Source organism: Passer domesticus, chromosome 4, assembly GCF_036417665.1.
Source record: "Passer domesticus isolate bPasDom1 chromosome 4, bPasDom1.hap1, whole genome shotgun sequence".
NCBI lineage: Eukaryota > Metazoa > Chordata > Aves > Passeriformes > Passeridae > Passer > Passer domesticus.
The window spans coordinates 35,311,613-35,328,754 of record NC_087477.1 but is presented as its reverse complement, the minus strand read 5'-3'; the positions used below and the strand labels follow the sequence as shown (position 1 = coordinate 35,328,754).

Sequence of the window (17,142 nt, the reverse complement as noted above, 5' to 3'; positions counted from 1 at the left end):
TTACTTCTGGTAGCGTAAGAGAAAGAGTGTTGGGTTTGAACTAACAATGAGTGTGAGTTACGGGTTTTTGCAGTCCACTGATGGTGAAATTAGAAGAAAACTGAAGCTAGCGGATATATTGATCTGCTGTGTTAGGGTCTCATGTCCTGTGATGGGGTGAAGCTGCCAGTAAGATATTCCACAGGGGACAACACCCTTTGGCAGCAACAGGATTGCACTGCAGATGTGACCAGCTGAAACCAGCCCTGTGGCCAGCTCCTGTCCCTGCTTGGAGCTCTGGAACAACCTGACCCTCTTGCATCTGTGGCAGGGATCAGGATAATTACCCTGTGGCTGATGAGGCGGGCACTGCCTAATGCCACTCTGACTGAACTGCGAGGGAAAGGGGGTTAAGCTGGGATAATGTTCCAGCCTCGTCCTGGCAACTGACAGCATCACCTCTGAGCCTTCTTGCTCCAGCTGGCCCCAGGAGAGCAGGAACATACAAGTCTATGCCTCTGACCTTACTTGAGGACAGTATGCAGGTTGCTGCCGTGTTGCCAAGACAAGCTTAAATAAATGTATCCATTTATTTCCAACTTCAGTCTGATGCATCCTCTGCCCTGTCCGTGCTGGAATGGTGTATTCAGCATTGGTGGGTTTCAGATGTACCTTGTGCAGCAAGCTATTACTTATACAGGGAAAACATCTTACATCCCTCTACCCAAAGTCATTAGAGAGAGCTCTGTCTTGGTTTTAGAACTTTAATTGGAGTGTATCTATGCATGTCCATGCACAGATATTAAATATTGCACTTGTTTGTGCATTTCACGCTGTTAATGAAAGGAATGCTAATGTTGTATATTTCTACCAGAGCAGTTCAAACTCTTTCCCTCCTTTCCCTGGTATTCCCATATGTTTTGGGGGATTTACTTGGATGTACCTACCTGTAATTATGGCCTAAATACTCCTCTCAATTTTTTGTAACCATTAATTTTTTTTTGCACATGCGAATAATATATCTTGCAGAATACATGCAATTTAATGGGATCTTTGGGAGTCTATGTACGATTTAAACCACAAATTGTAAGAGGCAGTAGAAAATCTTTAGTAACGTTGTTCTGCAGCAGAGTTGTGTTTTGAAATGTGTCAGTAATAGAAGCTTTTCTATAAAGTGACCATATATTTTTTGTTTTTTGGGTTTTTTTTTTCATCTAGCTGTCCCATTTCCTCCAAGCCACCGTCTCACAGCTAAGGAAGTGTTTGATAATGATGGAAAACCTCGTGTGGATATCTTAAAGGCACACCTTATGAAGGAAGGGAGACTGGAAGAGAGCGTTGCTTTGAGAATAATAACAGAGGGAGCTTCGATTCTCCGCCAAGAAAAGAATTTGCTGGACATAGATGCACCTGTCACAGGTTAGTGTGGAGTTATGGTGATGGAGAGGAGTGGTGACTGGCTGGGACATGTTTGGTAAGTGTGTGTGGCTTCCTAAGGCACTGAAAGGCAGCTTGAAAATCAGTTGTCCTCTCCAATACTTGATTCACTCCTTGTCTGCTACCCCTGGATAATGGAGGCCATCAAGCAGCTTGAAATTTAAAGGAAAGGATTACATCTGCTGAGACCTGTTTTTTTCTAAGGCAGGGAACATTTTTAGTCTTTAGGAGAAAATTAGAACTATTTTCTGAAATGTGAAAAGTTACCTGGCCTTTTGCATCAGGTATTAATTATGTAATTGTATAGATGTTATTTATCATAGAAGGACTGTTCAGACATACAGACAGCATTGGGCTCTGGATGTCATGAAGTTCAGCAAGGCCAAGTGTAAGAACCTTTACATGGCTTGGGGCAATCCCAAACCCCAATGGACTGAGAGCAGAGGTGATGAGAAGGACTTAGAAATCTTGGTGGATGAGAAACTCAGCATGTCTGGGCAATGTGCACTTGCAGCCCAGAAAGCCAGCTGTGTTCAGGGCTGCATCAAAAGCAGCATGGGCAGCAGAGCAAGGGAAGGGATTCTCTTCCAGCCCCTCTGCACTGGTGAGGAGACCCCACCTGGACTGCTGCATCCTGCTTTGGGGTTCCTGACATAAGGAGCCGATGAACCTGTTGGAGCAAGTCTAGAGGAGGTCCACAAAGATGCTCAGGGTGCTGGAACACTTCTTCTCTGCAGAGAGGCTGAGAGATCTGGGTCTGTTTAGCCTGGAGAAGAAAAGGCCTCAGCAAGACCATATAGCACCTTCCAGTACCTGAAGGGGGCCTACAGGAAAGTGAAAGAGGGAATTCTTACAAAAGCAGTGACAAGGCAGTGGGAAATGTCCTCAAACCGATAGATGGTAGGTTTAGATGAGATATTAGGAAGAAATTCTTTACTATGAGGGTGGTGAGGCACAAGCCCAGAAAAGTTGTGGATGCTCCATCCCTGGAAGTGTTCAAGACCAGGCTGGATGGGGCTTTGAGCAACATGGGCCAGTGGAACTTGCCCAGCTAATGGTGGAGGGGTTGGAACTAGATGGTATTTAAGGTCTCTTCCAACCCAAACCATTCTGTGATTTTGTGAGGGAATTATGGTGTCAGATTCAGTGGAAATTTTAATTAGATGTTAAGGAAAATAAGAAGTGCAGAAAAAAATTAGCAGTTTGTGTTGCCTGGGGGATTAATGAATTGTGCTGGTTGCAGAGCCCATCCTGCCTTGACTATCAAACACTACCACCCACTCATTAATCCTCAGGAAATGCCTTATTTTTGAATTTTCTTCTCTAATTGTCTCCTGCCTCTGCCTGCATTCTGAATGTATGAATGCATTTGCTTGCTCTAATGTGTGTCCTCCCATATTTTGTTGTTGCTACTAGATATGAATGCATTTTTGACAACTAATTGATCTGTGGCATAGAAAGTTAGCTGGAGGGAAAAAGATACCTAATTCTAGCCAGTTCAAACTATTAAGCCAAAGTATAAAACCTGGTTTAAGAAGTCAGGTCCTTTCATCACTTTTGCTTCTTGAGAGCACTAATAAAAGTACAAGAAACAGTGATTTACTGCAGACGAAGGGTTACCAGTTTTTATTAGCAACACTGGTAGCAGTCACCAAAAACTACATGGAAATAATAAAACCTTCATTTTCTGGAAACCTCTGAAGCTGAGTGCAGGGTCTGGACTAGAATGATGCACAATTTATTAAAGCTTGTAATTTTAAAAATGACATCCAACTAGAGGGTTGTAGCTTGACCTGGAGAGGAAATGTGTATCATTTTTTATGTAATAATTAGCTTGTCATGCTGCTGTACAGTTCTGATGGAAAAGATGTCAATCATGTTGCAGCTCATGGATGAATAAAGAAAACAGAATGAATAAAAGAGCCCTTAGTTGACTGAGAATAAAGTTCTGCAGATATATATTTTTTTTGACACTTCAGGATAAATCGAAGAAATTGCAGAGGTGCAATACCCTTGTCCGTAACTGAGTGTCAGACACACAGAAAATTCTGCCTTTTTGTGGATTTTTTTTTTTGGGTGTCATTTTTACGGTTTTTTTTAATCCATTTAGAGATGTAGACTGTAGGAGGACAGATCTGGTGTGTTGTGTCCCAGCTGATCTCCATAAGCCTGTATTTAATGTTCTCTCTTTCTCTTTAATTTTTCTCTTCAATTTTTTTCTTAAATGCATTTGAAGGTGTTGGAATTGTTCTGAATTATATTTTGGGGATTAATCTCCTGAAGTTTACCCCATTGTATAATATAAGTCTTTGATTCTTTTTTCAGTTAAGCCTACACCTTGCTTTGTTCCTGCCTTTGAAATTCTTCTCATGCAGTGATTGTGATACTGCAGCATTCTTCAGCATGGCTGGTAGCTACTTTCTTTTAAGCCAGCAGAGGAAAGCTGGGCTCCTGATGCGTGTTAGCAGGGTAGCTGAGAAAGTGCTAATCTTCTGTATGAACAAACATGAAAGCTGTAGTTATGAAAGTGATCATCAAAAGAAGGAAGAACTTAAATTGTGAGGGGGAGGTTGAGAAAGCTTGTGAGGCATGGTTGTTGTGGGCCTGACAATTTTCTTTGTATGAGTACTATGACAGCAGGTGACTGGATAAAGAGAATATCAATTGACTGATGATGTAGTGCAAGTGCCCAGTGCACAGGCAGTCAGGAAATAGCTATGCCATAGAGGAAAGCTTTTTTCAAGCATTGGGAAGAACAAACAAAACCACTGATAGAGTGGATAAGAAAATAAATTTTAGGATTCAATACAAGAGGAGCAATCTTTTTGAAGAATCACAGTCATAAACCACTAATAAGCCTCCCTAATATGGGATTCTTTGTGGGAGAGGCATTCATATTTTAGAAATATATTCCTGTTGTTAGCTTATAAGATGGTGAACATCAAAAAGAAGAAAAATAGAAGAGTGTAACTGTAGAAGTAATAACGTTGTGGATTATTAGAGTGATATACTTGATAAGTGTTAAAGAATATGAAAAGTTCTTTCTTAAACCTTGTGCAACCAACCAGTCATATGAAATTTCACTTTTTTATTTTAAGGGGTGAGAAAATTGTCCTCAGAAGAAGTATCAAAGTTCTGTTTATAAGTGTATGTGTGCAATGAGGTGGGTACATACAAAGCCTGAATTTGAGCAAGAAAATGATAATTGGGTGTGAGTCATGCAAAGAGCCTTAATGTGACATGCACAATCAATTATTTTGCATTTGTGTATAAAACTTACTTTGTATCTGTGGTTAGCTGGAACCATCAATGTGATTGCCATTTGAATTAATGCATTTTATTTTCAAATTTGGCAAGGCTATAAGCCTTTTGAAGTATTCCTGATGAGCCCATTTGTGAGCGTAGCTCAAATTGTCATTGTTTGCTCCACACATGCACAGTTCACTGCAGGTCTGGCTTACAGGCACGGTGAGCTGTTCCTGCAGTTCCACTGGGCTGCTGCTCACTGTAGGAATATGAACTGAGCCTGAAATAAGAGACTCCAAGTGCTCTGCTATCAGGACTCTTCTTGCATCTGGGAAATGATGAGGCAATGTTGTTTTGACTGACTTCATCTGTAACCTTTTCACTTGGAGAAATGCAGACTTCATTTGAAGCTTGTGTGTTTAATGAGGTTGATCTACCCCTAGACTACAGGTGTTCAGTGGACAAATGTCTTTATGGCAGCCTCAGGATTTCCAGTCCTGTATTATGTTCATAACAGTATAATGACACCTGGAGAAATTGGCTCATTTTTAATGTTTGGGATTTTTTTGTTTGGTTGGGTTTTTTTGGGTTTTTTTGGTTTTTTTTTTTTCCTAGAAAGCTAAGGAAGTATATCCCTGAATCACTCTGATGGCAATATTTACTGAAGTCACACTGCAAAGTACACTTGGGAATGCCAGATTTGATTGACTAAGTAGCCTTATTACAGGTTTATTACTATACAGAGTGATTTTGGGCGAGTGATATACACTGCCCTTTCTTTGCATGATGACTGACTGCATGGTTTTATGGGCTCTCTCTTCCAAATCTAAAATATGCTGCTTGGCTACTGACCATTCTTAACTGCATGCCAAGCATGTGTCCCTTTGACTTCAGTGCATGGGTGACTTTCTCTTTCTGATCTAATATCTACCTCCTTAAATGACATACATAACTACAGGATAGACCTAGAACTGTAAAATGATATATTTATGTAATCTCTGTCTTCTCTAATATCTATCATTACACATCTTTGTTTGTACTTTTTAGATTATTTTCCTTGAGGACATTGTTAGATTTACAGATAGGAATGAAAATAGCATGATACGTCTTGCACATATGACTTATTCACAAGTGAATAAGCTTGTAAGATATATATTGGTGCTTTAAGAGAAGTCTTTTTTCCCTGTTAAAATCTATTTTTAAAGTAATCAACGTGTGCTCTTTTTTCTTGTCACACTTGATATATCTCATTTTTTGTGCTCAGTGTGCAGTCCTTTTAGCTAGTTTAGCCCATCAGTACTAATGAGAGTGTCCTCCAGTAAACTTAAGAACACTAAAACCTAAATCATGTCTATACATTTATAAACTGTGCTTTTTAATATGTGTACTGAAATATAATATATGAATATTACTGAGGCAGCTGTCTGTGTATGGATGTTCAAAATTCTGTTTGTGTGGCTGCCCCACCAGCAGTGTCCCTGACAGTGCTTTCTGGCTTGGTGGCTGTAGCTGGGCTATGCACAGGCACAGGGCCCAGCATCTGTTACTCCTTCACTTAGAAAAAAAATGGAAAACAAGTAAAAACAGCATATACTTTCTTTCTAAACCTTCACATGCTTCATTATTAGCCTGTGTGCAAAGCTTTCTGAACTGCCAGGTGCATACAGCTTGGTAGATGAAGAGAGGAGAACATTGGGGAAGACAGAATAAAGGCTTATTCTTGTAGTGTAGAAAGTGTTTCAGTCTCTGCAGAACTCCTTGGCCATATTGTTTTCCTCCACTGGTCCTGTTTTTTGCAGCTCCCATGTTTGTGGCTGTGGTAGGTGCAAGGAAACCACTGTTGTTTGCAGAGCCTTCCTTGCTACTCCCTTTGCATCACATAATGTAAGGTAGGGTGTTTGTATCCTGTAGGTTTGGAAGTACTAACCCTGTGCATGCTAAGGGGAAATACACCCACTTGCACTATTATTGCGGGGTCTTTGGGTGAAAAATTCCATTGTCTTGGTTGATGCCACAGCATTATGGAGATCCAACTTAAATACTTGAATTGCTTGTAATGTTTGTGTCTTTGTGAGTGCACAAGAGTTTTTACAATTCAAACTCTAAATTGATGAGAGGGAAAAGGTTGTAGGCACAACCTTTTCCCTCTCATCAATTTAGAGTTTCCCTCTAATTTCAATCAATTTAGAATTTCCCTCTCATCAATGTGTGGGAACTTGGGTGACCTTTGGAAGCTTTTGTGTGTTACAGGTCCATAAAAACTAGAGGGAAAGCCCTTTCTTGCCAGCATGTGCCTTTATGATCTGTGAGGCTTCCAGATAGTCTCTCGGTACATTATTCCATGGAATAGTAGGGTGTCCTGGGCCTGAATTTTTCTTCATGTCCCACATATATTTTTCCTTTGCCCAATTTCTCTCATTTGGTAGCATGAAATAATATTACTATGTTGCTAGTGCTGTGCAAGCTAAAATTTTGTAAACAGCAAGAATTTCTAGCTAAAGTGATCAATGCTAAGATGAGTTAATAAAAGTATTTATGCCCACATTATAGTAAAAGAGAATAGCATTTTAAAATTACATTGAATTTAGTATGCATGTGGGTGATCTGATCCAATCTGAGAGTCAAACTAAACTGATTCTTTTTTCTTGTACCTTTGAAGCAGTTTAAGATAAATGGAAAATTCAAAAACCCTATGTGCTGTGATCACTGTTGAAGAAACTTGAATTTTCAGAATACGTAAAACTAAAATTTTTACATATGTGACATGAAAAAAAATCACATCATCAAATTGTAAAGTGTTATATGGTTGGTGTCTTCAGACACACAAGTCTTAAAGCTTAATTGCTGGTTTGAAGCCTATATACCTGCAACTTTTGTGGACAAGAATTAGACTTTTCCCTTGTTTGCCATAGGACATTTAGTATAGTTATCTTGAAAAAGCATCTTTAATTTTGTTTGTGGCACTAAGAGTGAGCATGTGATGGAGTCTGCCCTCAGGACAGGATGCTGGTTACAACTCCTTTTCTGTATCTTGGAGATGCATGAGAGTTGCAAATGCTCCTGGTATGACTATATCAGTTTGAGTTGCTGTGTTACCAGTAACACCTGAGACTTGCACATTTCTGCAAATTAGTCTCACTCTCAGATTTAGTAGCCTGCAGTTAATTCTCCTTCATCATAGGAAGGTTAATTTTGCCTGGAGTGAGGTAACGTTTGAAGTGAACTTTAACTTGTTTCTTTCTTAATATCCATGCACAGTCTCATTTGCATAGATGAGATTTCAGCAGAACAGGTTGGAACTGGGAAGTGGAGGAAAGGGAAAGTATTAATAGCACCATCTACTCTTGTACCATCTTGAAAACAAATGATAGTCCAGTTGTTTTTACATTTTTTTACTATATAAGAGCAGATAGAAGAAGAAAGCAGAAGCAGCAAGAAGAAAGCAGATATGCTTTCTCAAATTAATTAGACTTTATGAAGAAATGTTTGCCATAATTTTTTAAAATATGTTAGATATCCTCTTTTCTCAATGTAGCATAAATACAGTTTGCTATTGCACAATTATTTTCCATTATGTTATCACTGTTGAATGTCATTAAACTATAGAAAACCTGCATTTAAACTTATGTTTAAAGTAATTTACCACATAAGCATACTGTTGAACAGCTAAAGTGAACTTGATTGGATCCTTTATTTGGGTTGCTGATTAGAACTGACACTACTCCAGCTATTTTGCATGCTTTATTGAGAACTCATAATGCATCAAATCACTTGTGGCATAAAATCTGATTCTTCTGTAAGAAGGTGAAGATGTAAGGCTGTGTATAATCAGATTTTTTTATCTGTTCCTTCCCTGAGTGCTTCTGTTGGTTCCAGATATAGATTGAAATATGTGTGCCTGTATCCCTGGTAGAACAAAGCAATTGTGTCTTGTAGCTTAATTGAGCTGCTTCAGCCATTAGCATCTGACATTTTGGCCGAGCTGATGTTTTCTAGTAGCAGCTGCTTAAATCTATCATTATTGCCAAGACAGTGGATACTACTGATGGTATTCTTTACAACTTCCTCAGTTGTTCTTATAAATGATCTATCTATGGTTCACTTTATTTGGTGCAAAACTGTAGTCAAATAAGCCAAACTGAAATTGTAGAATCTGAGATTCCCTTCAAATACAGAGCTTAATTTAATGCTGTGAAATGGAAGATCAGATATATTTTGGGCTTCAAGTCAGCACAGAAATTGCATTGATTAAAAAAATAACCACCAGCAAAAACACAAAAACAACTGCTTGCAAACACCTAAGCCTTCAGGACTTTGTTCTTGCCATCTTTTATTTAGCGTGTGGGTGGTTCATCATGTAAATACTGACAGCACAGTATAGCACATTAGCATTTCTTCTAGGACTATTCCAAGCAGACAGAGTACATCATAGCAGTGCTGTTTATTATGGCTTCTCAAATATTTTTCTGAAACTTGTAAATCAGGGTTTTTACTTGCTTTGCAGTTTTGTAGTCAGTGGCACAGCTTGAGTTAGAACTGGGTCTTTGATACTTGGGTTCTTTTTTGAAAATAGCCATGATGCTTGTACTGTGTAATCCTCATTAAGAAGAGTGAACCTTTGTTCTTGCCTTTTGTGTTCTCTTAGCTTTGCCCAGTTACTCCTCCTTTTGATTCTCACTTTGGTTAATTTAACTCAGTCTTAGGTCGTAGTCTGTATTAATAAGGGATGTGGGAATGCAGTGGGATCACTGCTGAAATCACAGCCACCCATGTTCCTCCTTCCGTCCTTTTTGGATGGAGGAGCTAGTGAAATGAGTAAGAACTAGAAGGAAGCAAAGGGAAATTCCAGCCTATGTTTGCCTTCCCCCTTGGAAAATAAAAAATCTACCAGTCACAGGTGAACAAAGCAGAGTTCCCCATTTTGTTTGAATATGAAATAATTATGTAATCATGATTTATATATGTGTGAGGCTGAAAGGGGGAGTGATTTGGTCTTAATCACACTGTACCTGCAACAGCTGTAGAATGGCTGCAGTACAGAAATCAAGAAAAGGAGTCAGAGGACTAATAGCATGTCACAGACACACAGCATTTTGTGTCAGCTGATTGTTGCCATTGGAAGTACCACCGTGTTCATCTGATTTGGGAATCGCTGTGCAGAGGTGTGCCTCTGTTGTTCAGAGTCTGATTGTGCATTTGGAGCTAACACCAGCTGTCTCTTGCCTTCATCTGTGCCCTATTTTTGTGTGTCTAACCTTTCACCAAAACCTGCTGAGAAGCACTGGCAAGTGCAAAGGAAATAACTAATAGGTTCCTTCTTAAAGAGATGCTATAAACATACCTGTCATCACTGAGAACATAAATCAGAGAACATTAGAAGTTGGAAATTATACTTACAGAAGGACGTTATTCTGGGGTGGGTGGTTCTTCTACTTCTTTCTGCCTTTACATGCTTTTACATTAGCATTTTAATTATTCTAAGAAATACTACCAGAGCTGAGACAGATGCTTTCTTTATTTGATTTTCTGCATTCATCTAGAGAAAACATTTATAGAATAATTTCCAGGTATATATAATATCCTCTGAAGATACTGCCTTTTTAAATGAAAAAGAAAGCTGCTATAGTTCAAAACATTTTAATTAATTTTTTAAAAATAATATTTTAAAATGTTCTTTACAGCCTAAAAAATCCATGATCTCCAGATAAATGTACCAGTTAGGAAGATCAGTGTTGCTGAACAGGAACATCTTTTCAATCTGCAGTTGATTTCAGAAAGTCTTGGGAAGCGTAACAGGGCATTCTGGCAATAATGTACATGATTTGCAATGGTGGTGTGTCAAGCGATAACATTTTCTTTTGACACTGGGGTCATTACGTGCATCTTGTAGGGCATTAAAACATTAAATGGTGAGTTTCCAATTATTCCTTGTGTTCTCTTGCATTGACTGTGTTTGCTCCTGCTTCTCTCTTCTCTTAGCTTTAGGCATCTTAATCTAATTGAAATTCATGTCTTGATACCACTTGGGTTGCTAATTGCTTCCTGATAAAATGCTCTTGATAAGTGAGGAGGATCTTACTTCTTAGCCACTAAAGAAGATTCAGCACAAATTGAATTTGCAAGAGGAGTCTGTGTCCTCTGACATGTTGTCTTTCCCTTTCTTTATTGTATACTGAGCTTAGCAGTTGTGTTGAACCTTGTGGATTGCTTGGCTTAAGTCAGTGTTGTTCCTTCCTGTGAGATTTTCATAGATCCAGCTATGTCATCTTTAAAGCAGGCAACCCAAGGGCAAGTGGCAAAGGACTAAGCTCCAGTTTCAGAGCCTTTGTGAGGGTAAAAACCAGCCATGGTGCTCAGCACAAGGGAAGGTACTGTGGAGAATCCTTGTTGCTCATTAAGTGTCCCAGCATTACTGCTTTCAGATGGTACTTCTGAGAGCTGCCATGTTGAATTTTTGACAGTAGTTCTTACACCTCTTCTCACTCCAAAAATTTTACCTTTACAAGTGGAAAGCACCACAAAAGTATTGCTTCAATAAGATTAGGTTGAATTTAGGTGTCAAAATGAATGGCTTGTGAGAGTTCATTACAGGAGTTTATTAATTCAAACAAAAAAAAACATTCTTCTGAATAATCAAGTAGATTAAATTCAGTGAACTGTCAGATTTATTCTTTATTAACCTCTATTAAGAGCACTTAAATGTATCATTTAAAAAAAAAAACTGAAGAAAACAACACAAGATATTTCAGTTCATTTTTCATGCATGTTCTCCTTTGTATTTGGTGCCCCCTGTACATACAGGTCAAGAGCTTAGTGTGGCAACGGGGGTTGGGGACATTGCTGGTGGCCATAGAAATGAATCCTGCAGCTTCAGCTGTTGACAAAGTGGCAGAACACTTTCATTTGCTTTCTGCTTGGCTTGATTCCTGTCACAGGCAATCGTTGGAGTTGTCTAGAGCAATAAATTATGAAAGCTAATGTAGCTTCTTTGTTCCACTTCATTTCCTTTGGTTCTCATCAGACTTTAATAGGGGGAAAAAAACTAGTCTCAGTGCAGGGTATACAACTGAAAGTGTAGAGATGAAGACCTAAGAGCTGTTTGTGAGATCAGCCTGCATACGTAAATCTAGGTTATATTTTTTCCCCAAACAGTCTAAAAAACTTCAGTTGAAAGGGTCAAACTCCTTTGAAGAGAAAATGTTTAGATTCTAGACAAATAAGAAAATATTTGTCTCTAAAAGGCAGTTAATTAGCAATGCCTGTGGCAGGAAATAACCAGAAATTGTACTTGAAAGGAGAAGAGAATGGTAAGAGTGTTAAGGTATGACTTAGTTGGTCTCTAAGCACAATAAAGCAAGCATTGGTATAGATTTGTGTGCTACATTTGTTGCTGTAATGATTGATAGCAGCTGATTAAGGATAGGCTTGTAGTCTACTGTTTCTTGTAGAATTACTTGGAGTTAGGGCTAGTTTTTTGTTTGTCTTGTTTTCATTAAGATGTCTGTAAGGGAAATAGACTTTCTCATTATAGCGGAAAAACTGGAATTTCCAAATACATGTAGAGGTTACTTATGGCCAAAACCACCTCTTAACAGGGGACCAGTATCAAAAGTAATAAAATCCTGTGTAAGTCAATAGTCCCTTTTTGGAAATCCAGTGCAATGCCCCTAGATTTTATTGTAAAATTAGAGAGACATCATTAAGGAGATGTGGGAAGAAGACATCAGGCATGGTGCAGAATACTGCTATGGCTCCCAGAATCCTTGTTGTGGGAACAAATGTATCCTCAGTAAAATGATGATTTTAGCAATGAAAAAATGACTTTCATATCATTGGTGCCAATCTAGGTCTTCACCCGTGCTTCTGCTTTTTCTAGTCTAGAAGCTTGAGGCTTCAGAATATCAAGGCTCTTATCAAATGCAGGATCTCCTCTTGAAAGCATGATCTTAAAAAGTAGCTGGTTGAAGATGCCATCTGGTGGCATGTGTTTGGTGTGTCTGGCTGCTTCCTGGTGCACCTGCCATCAAGGCCATATATTCTCAATGTGCAGGAGAGGCAGAGTAACCACAGTGATAAGGCCAGAACACAGAGGTCTCCGGCTGTTGCTAGGGGAACAGGCTGGAAGATGATCACAACTGTGGGAGAGCAGATAAGTATAAGCAATTAATGCAAGTCAGCCTTTTACTTTGGAGTCTCATTTTCTAAATAAGCATTTGGGAAAAAATTCAGGTTATCTTACTTGGGGTGGCAGTGAAGAATAAACTGGATTTCTATTGGGTTGAGGAAGCAATGAAATGATGAAGATCTGAAGCCTTTGCTTGCTGCAGATTTTTATGGTAGAAGGAAATGTTTCAACTGCATAAACAAAACTTGGGTGTGTGTGGGTGTGTGTGTCTATGTTCTGAAACCTCAAGGCCTGTATATTCTTTTATCTTTAAGAATATCTGAAATATGAATACCACCTTTCCTAGTTCTTCAGTGAAGCTTTTTTCTTTGAGGAGAGCTTTTCAGATCTAACATTAATTGAATGGGTAAAGGTTAAAACTTTATAGCAGTTATTCACTGTGCTGTTGAAGCTAAGTTACTCAGTTTAGGTAGTTTAAACAAAATCAAGGCATTAGTCTGCCAAAAGATATCTACCTTTTCATAACATTTGCAGGTTCTTTGGCACTTAATTCATCACACTTTTTCCCTAGGCACCAGTGACCTACTCTCCAGACTGCAGCTTTTTTCAGCATAGGTTTCATTCAGTAAGGAAGATAATGCTGTTTTTGTTTTGTTCTTCCCACATTAAGCCCTTTTCTTAAAATAATTTAGGTTGACCAGTACCTTTGAAAATCACATTGTGCTGCCTCTTGTTCAAAACAGGGTCAACTTCAAAGGTAGATCAGAGTAAATTCTGCCACTTTTTTTTCTTAATTAATCTATCTTCTTCTTTCCAACTTAGACACATTTGTCCTTCCCTTGTAACATGATGTTTCTGAACAGACCTCCTACTAGTCCAACTGTGTTCTGAGGGAGGTTAACTCCTCACAAAAGCTATCATATTCTTCAAGCATCACGACTGTCCCTCATGACTATGCTTCTTACTGTCTGTCCCTGTTTTATCAATTATCCATATTGTCTGTTTTGCTCCAAGAACCCCAGTGACTCATCTGAGCTCAGATGGTTTCATTCTAAGACTCTGGAACATTTCTTTGATTCTTCCTAGAAGAAGGACCATATGCAGCTCCTTTTACCTTTTTGTTCTTTTCTGTTTGTGATTTTGTACTCAAAAAATCTGGCCTTGGAAGAATTGTTGTTTGAGCACTTAGATGTCTCTTCTCTCAAGACCAAGTCCTTTCACTCTTCGTGGGAAGGGCGTTGTTGACATTTGAGCTGTCACCAAAAGCCATTGCTGTGCAATGTGTGAGCGATGATTCTTCCTCATTACCAGAGTGTACAGAGGAGAGCCTGGTGTTCAGAGGCTGTTCTGGGTGCCAGCAGCTGTTTCATCTGCACCTTCCTTGAGTACCTTCCCTCTGTCTGCCTTTGGACTCACAGACCATTGCTGATGCAAGCATGACTTTGAAGAAAGAGTAATAATGAAAAAGATGTGTTCAGCTGATGTGTCACTGTCCCAACTGAATCTATCTCAGGGATAGATATTATTTTAAATATTTATTCTGTGTCCTCAGGGACACCTTGGCACTGGATCTGTCTTGCAAAAGATCTGACTGGTACCTTAATTCCATTCTACTGTGGCAAAAATCTTGTAAAACTCTTGGAAGGGAAGTATTTGGTTCAACTCCTATTAGTATATTGGGATATGGGGGTATAAAAAAAAGGACTTCCGCAAAGGATCTTATTCACAGAAAAGCATGGAGAAAGGTATTTCAGTAGGAAGAGTATGTTTTTAGTTGCAGCAATTGAATTCGTATTGACAAGAATTTTATGTTAAATACAGATGCTAATGGTTAGAATTTTTTTATTTGGTGTCTGTTCTGCTGCATTTTACATGTTTTCTTATGAACTAGAAGCCTTTTCCAGTAAACAGGTATTCATATCTAGAGTGTGTATCATATGTAATCTCAAAGCACAGTTGTTACAGCTGATAAATGTGCTGTGTGGATGCTGTATCAGTTATCAGGCTCTAGTGTATTTGCATGCATAGGGGGCATAGTGTAATTAACGACATTAAACTGAATAACACACAGCCTCCCCATTGTTTCTCTTTATGGATGTAATTAGATGCTGAGAGAACTATAGCAGGAAATAGGAACAGTTTCCTCCTGCCACCCCTCAAATAGGTTTTGAGTTCCAATTAAAATAAATTACATTTTCAACCAGAAGAGATTGCTGACATGATATCTATGTCATTTATAAACAGGCACGGAAAGCCTGTTGTAGAAGTAAATATTAGAAAGGAGAAAGAAAAGGAGACTAATTCAGGAAAGCTAACCAATAGGAATTTAAAAAGCTGATTCTTTGAATTGCTCTGTTAGTTTTCACTGAGAAATCTACCAGAGGTTGAGTAATGGGACTTGAAAGCCTCATCACAAAATTTTGGGTCTTAGAGACTTCTGTAGTTAAACTATATGATGTGCTTTGATGAAAGAGCAAAGTTTCATAGTTTTATTTAAAAAAAACAACCCTTTATCTTATGAGACTTCTTATAGAAGAAGTAACTTTCTGCCCAGCTTCTTCAAATTTTGATCCATCAGATGTTCCCAGTGTGCATTCCTCACTGCTGTGACAGCAGAACTTATAAAACAAACGGAACAAAACTCTTATTTATGATGCAGTTAGGTGGAAGGATAGGATTTTTTAATCATTATTTTTGCTGAAATGTCATGTGATTTATGTCAAAATAAAACAGTTGTTTGGTTTTAAAAGAATCAGTAAGAAATGAGAAGAAAAAAACACATAGTGAAAATCATGTGATAAAGGAAAACCCGAGTCTTTTCAGCTATGAAAAGGTTTTAAACCCGAGACTATGTTTTCATTCTTAATAAACTATGTAAGGGAAACCAGCAATTCACTTACTAAACATTGTCTAGTGCATGAGCCTTTTATCTTCTTCCTGAGGATAAAAGGATGGGTAAAGTGGTCCAAGAAAGATTATTTGAGAAATGAGGAATTTTTAATTCTCTTTTATCATCATACAATTCCAGTAACTTGTAAATCTTTTGATAGACATTGTGATAAATGATGGCTGTCTTTTTAGCTTAATAATGCAGAAAAGGTTAATACAATCACAGGAAAAAATGCTGTTTCCTCTCCTTTCCTTAATTATGCTGACTGTTTAGGAAGGCTTAAATATAATTGTGAAAAAATAATTAGTATATTAATAACAATGTTTTCCACATGTGGAAAGTCTTCATTTCCATAGCTCCTTAATCTGGGTCTCCATGTTACCTGCTGTGTACATTATGTCAATACATTAATTAAACTGAGGGGAATGTGGTGTGGGGAAGATTCTTGGATCAAGTGTATTTTTAAATACCACGCAAGTGTATATTTTTCAGCAGTTTCTTATTCTGCAGATGCAGTCAAGCTGCGCAAGTGTGTCTAGTGGAGGAGGATTTTGACAATGCTAATGCTTGATGGTCTTTTACTGTTATCCCTCCTCACTTTCTTCTCCATTGCATAAATGCACTCTTGAAGCACTTCGTGCAATGCATTTTTGAGTCCAAATTCAGTAGCTTTTGATACTTTTTGCGGGAGAGACAGCTCCATCCTCCAAAACATAATGTGATCTACAGCCTGTCAAGTACAGTAATTCAATGGTTAGGGCTAGTAGACTGTGCCTTGATTTTAGATATAAAAAAGTAAAGAAAAAAAACCAAAACCAACCAAACAAAAAAAAAAAAAAACCAACCAAAAAAACCACCCCACCACCTCAGTTTTTGGGTAGCAAAAGCAGAGAGACAAACTAGCTGATCAGTACATGCTTGCCACATTGGAATTTGGAGCAACCTCACCTTTCTGTCAGTTTTCAGAGTGGCTTATTTTGTGATGTTTAACATAAAGATGATAATGAATTTTGGACTGAAAATATGAGCTGCATTTGGAAGATTTGGTAGCAGTTCATGTCTCTGCAATTGTGTGGTAAACTTTTAAGTTAAAACATTGCAATGACAATTCAATTGAAAAATTAATGGCACAATGTGGAAAATAGCTCATTCTCCTCCCACTTCTTCCCCATCCTTTCATTTACCAGAGTAGTCTAATTCCTGGCAATCTTCTTATTTTCTCTGCAATTTTCCAGTGTCCTTGATAATATCGGAAAAAGTACAAGTCTTAATTGCTTCCTTTTTTGAGATGTATGAAGAGATTGCTCTTCATACTCTTTTTTTTTTGTGTTACATGCTGATGCTTTTTTGGGGCTTAAAGTTAAAATGCTGAGACATTTTTGTAAAACTGGCTGTAGTAGTAAATTCAGCTCATTACATAAGGAGTTTAGAGCGTGTTCTCGTACTGTCACTGCTGTTAGTTTGC

General features: G+C 38.3%; 1 protein-coding gene across 2 annotated transcripts in view; it reads left to right on the top strand.

Annotated features, from left to right (window-relative positions):
• PPP3CA (protein phosphatase 3 catalytic subunit alpha) overlaps window positions 1-17,142 on the top strand; it is a 170,552-nt gene that overhangs the window by 69,257 nt on the left and 84,153 nt on the right. For both annotated transcript variants that reach the window (XM_064417072.1, XM_064417073.1), the window contains exon 2: window positions 1,198-1,398. In XM_064417072.1, coding sequence (XP_064273142.1) covers window positions 1,198-1,398 — 201 coding nt within the window. The remainder of the gene's footprint in view (window positions 1-1,197; window positions 1,399-17,142) is intronic.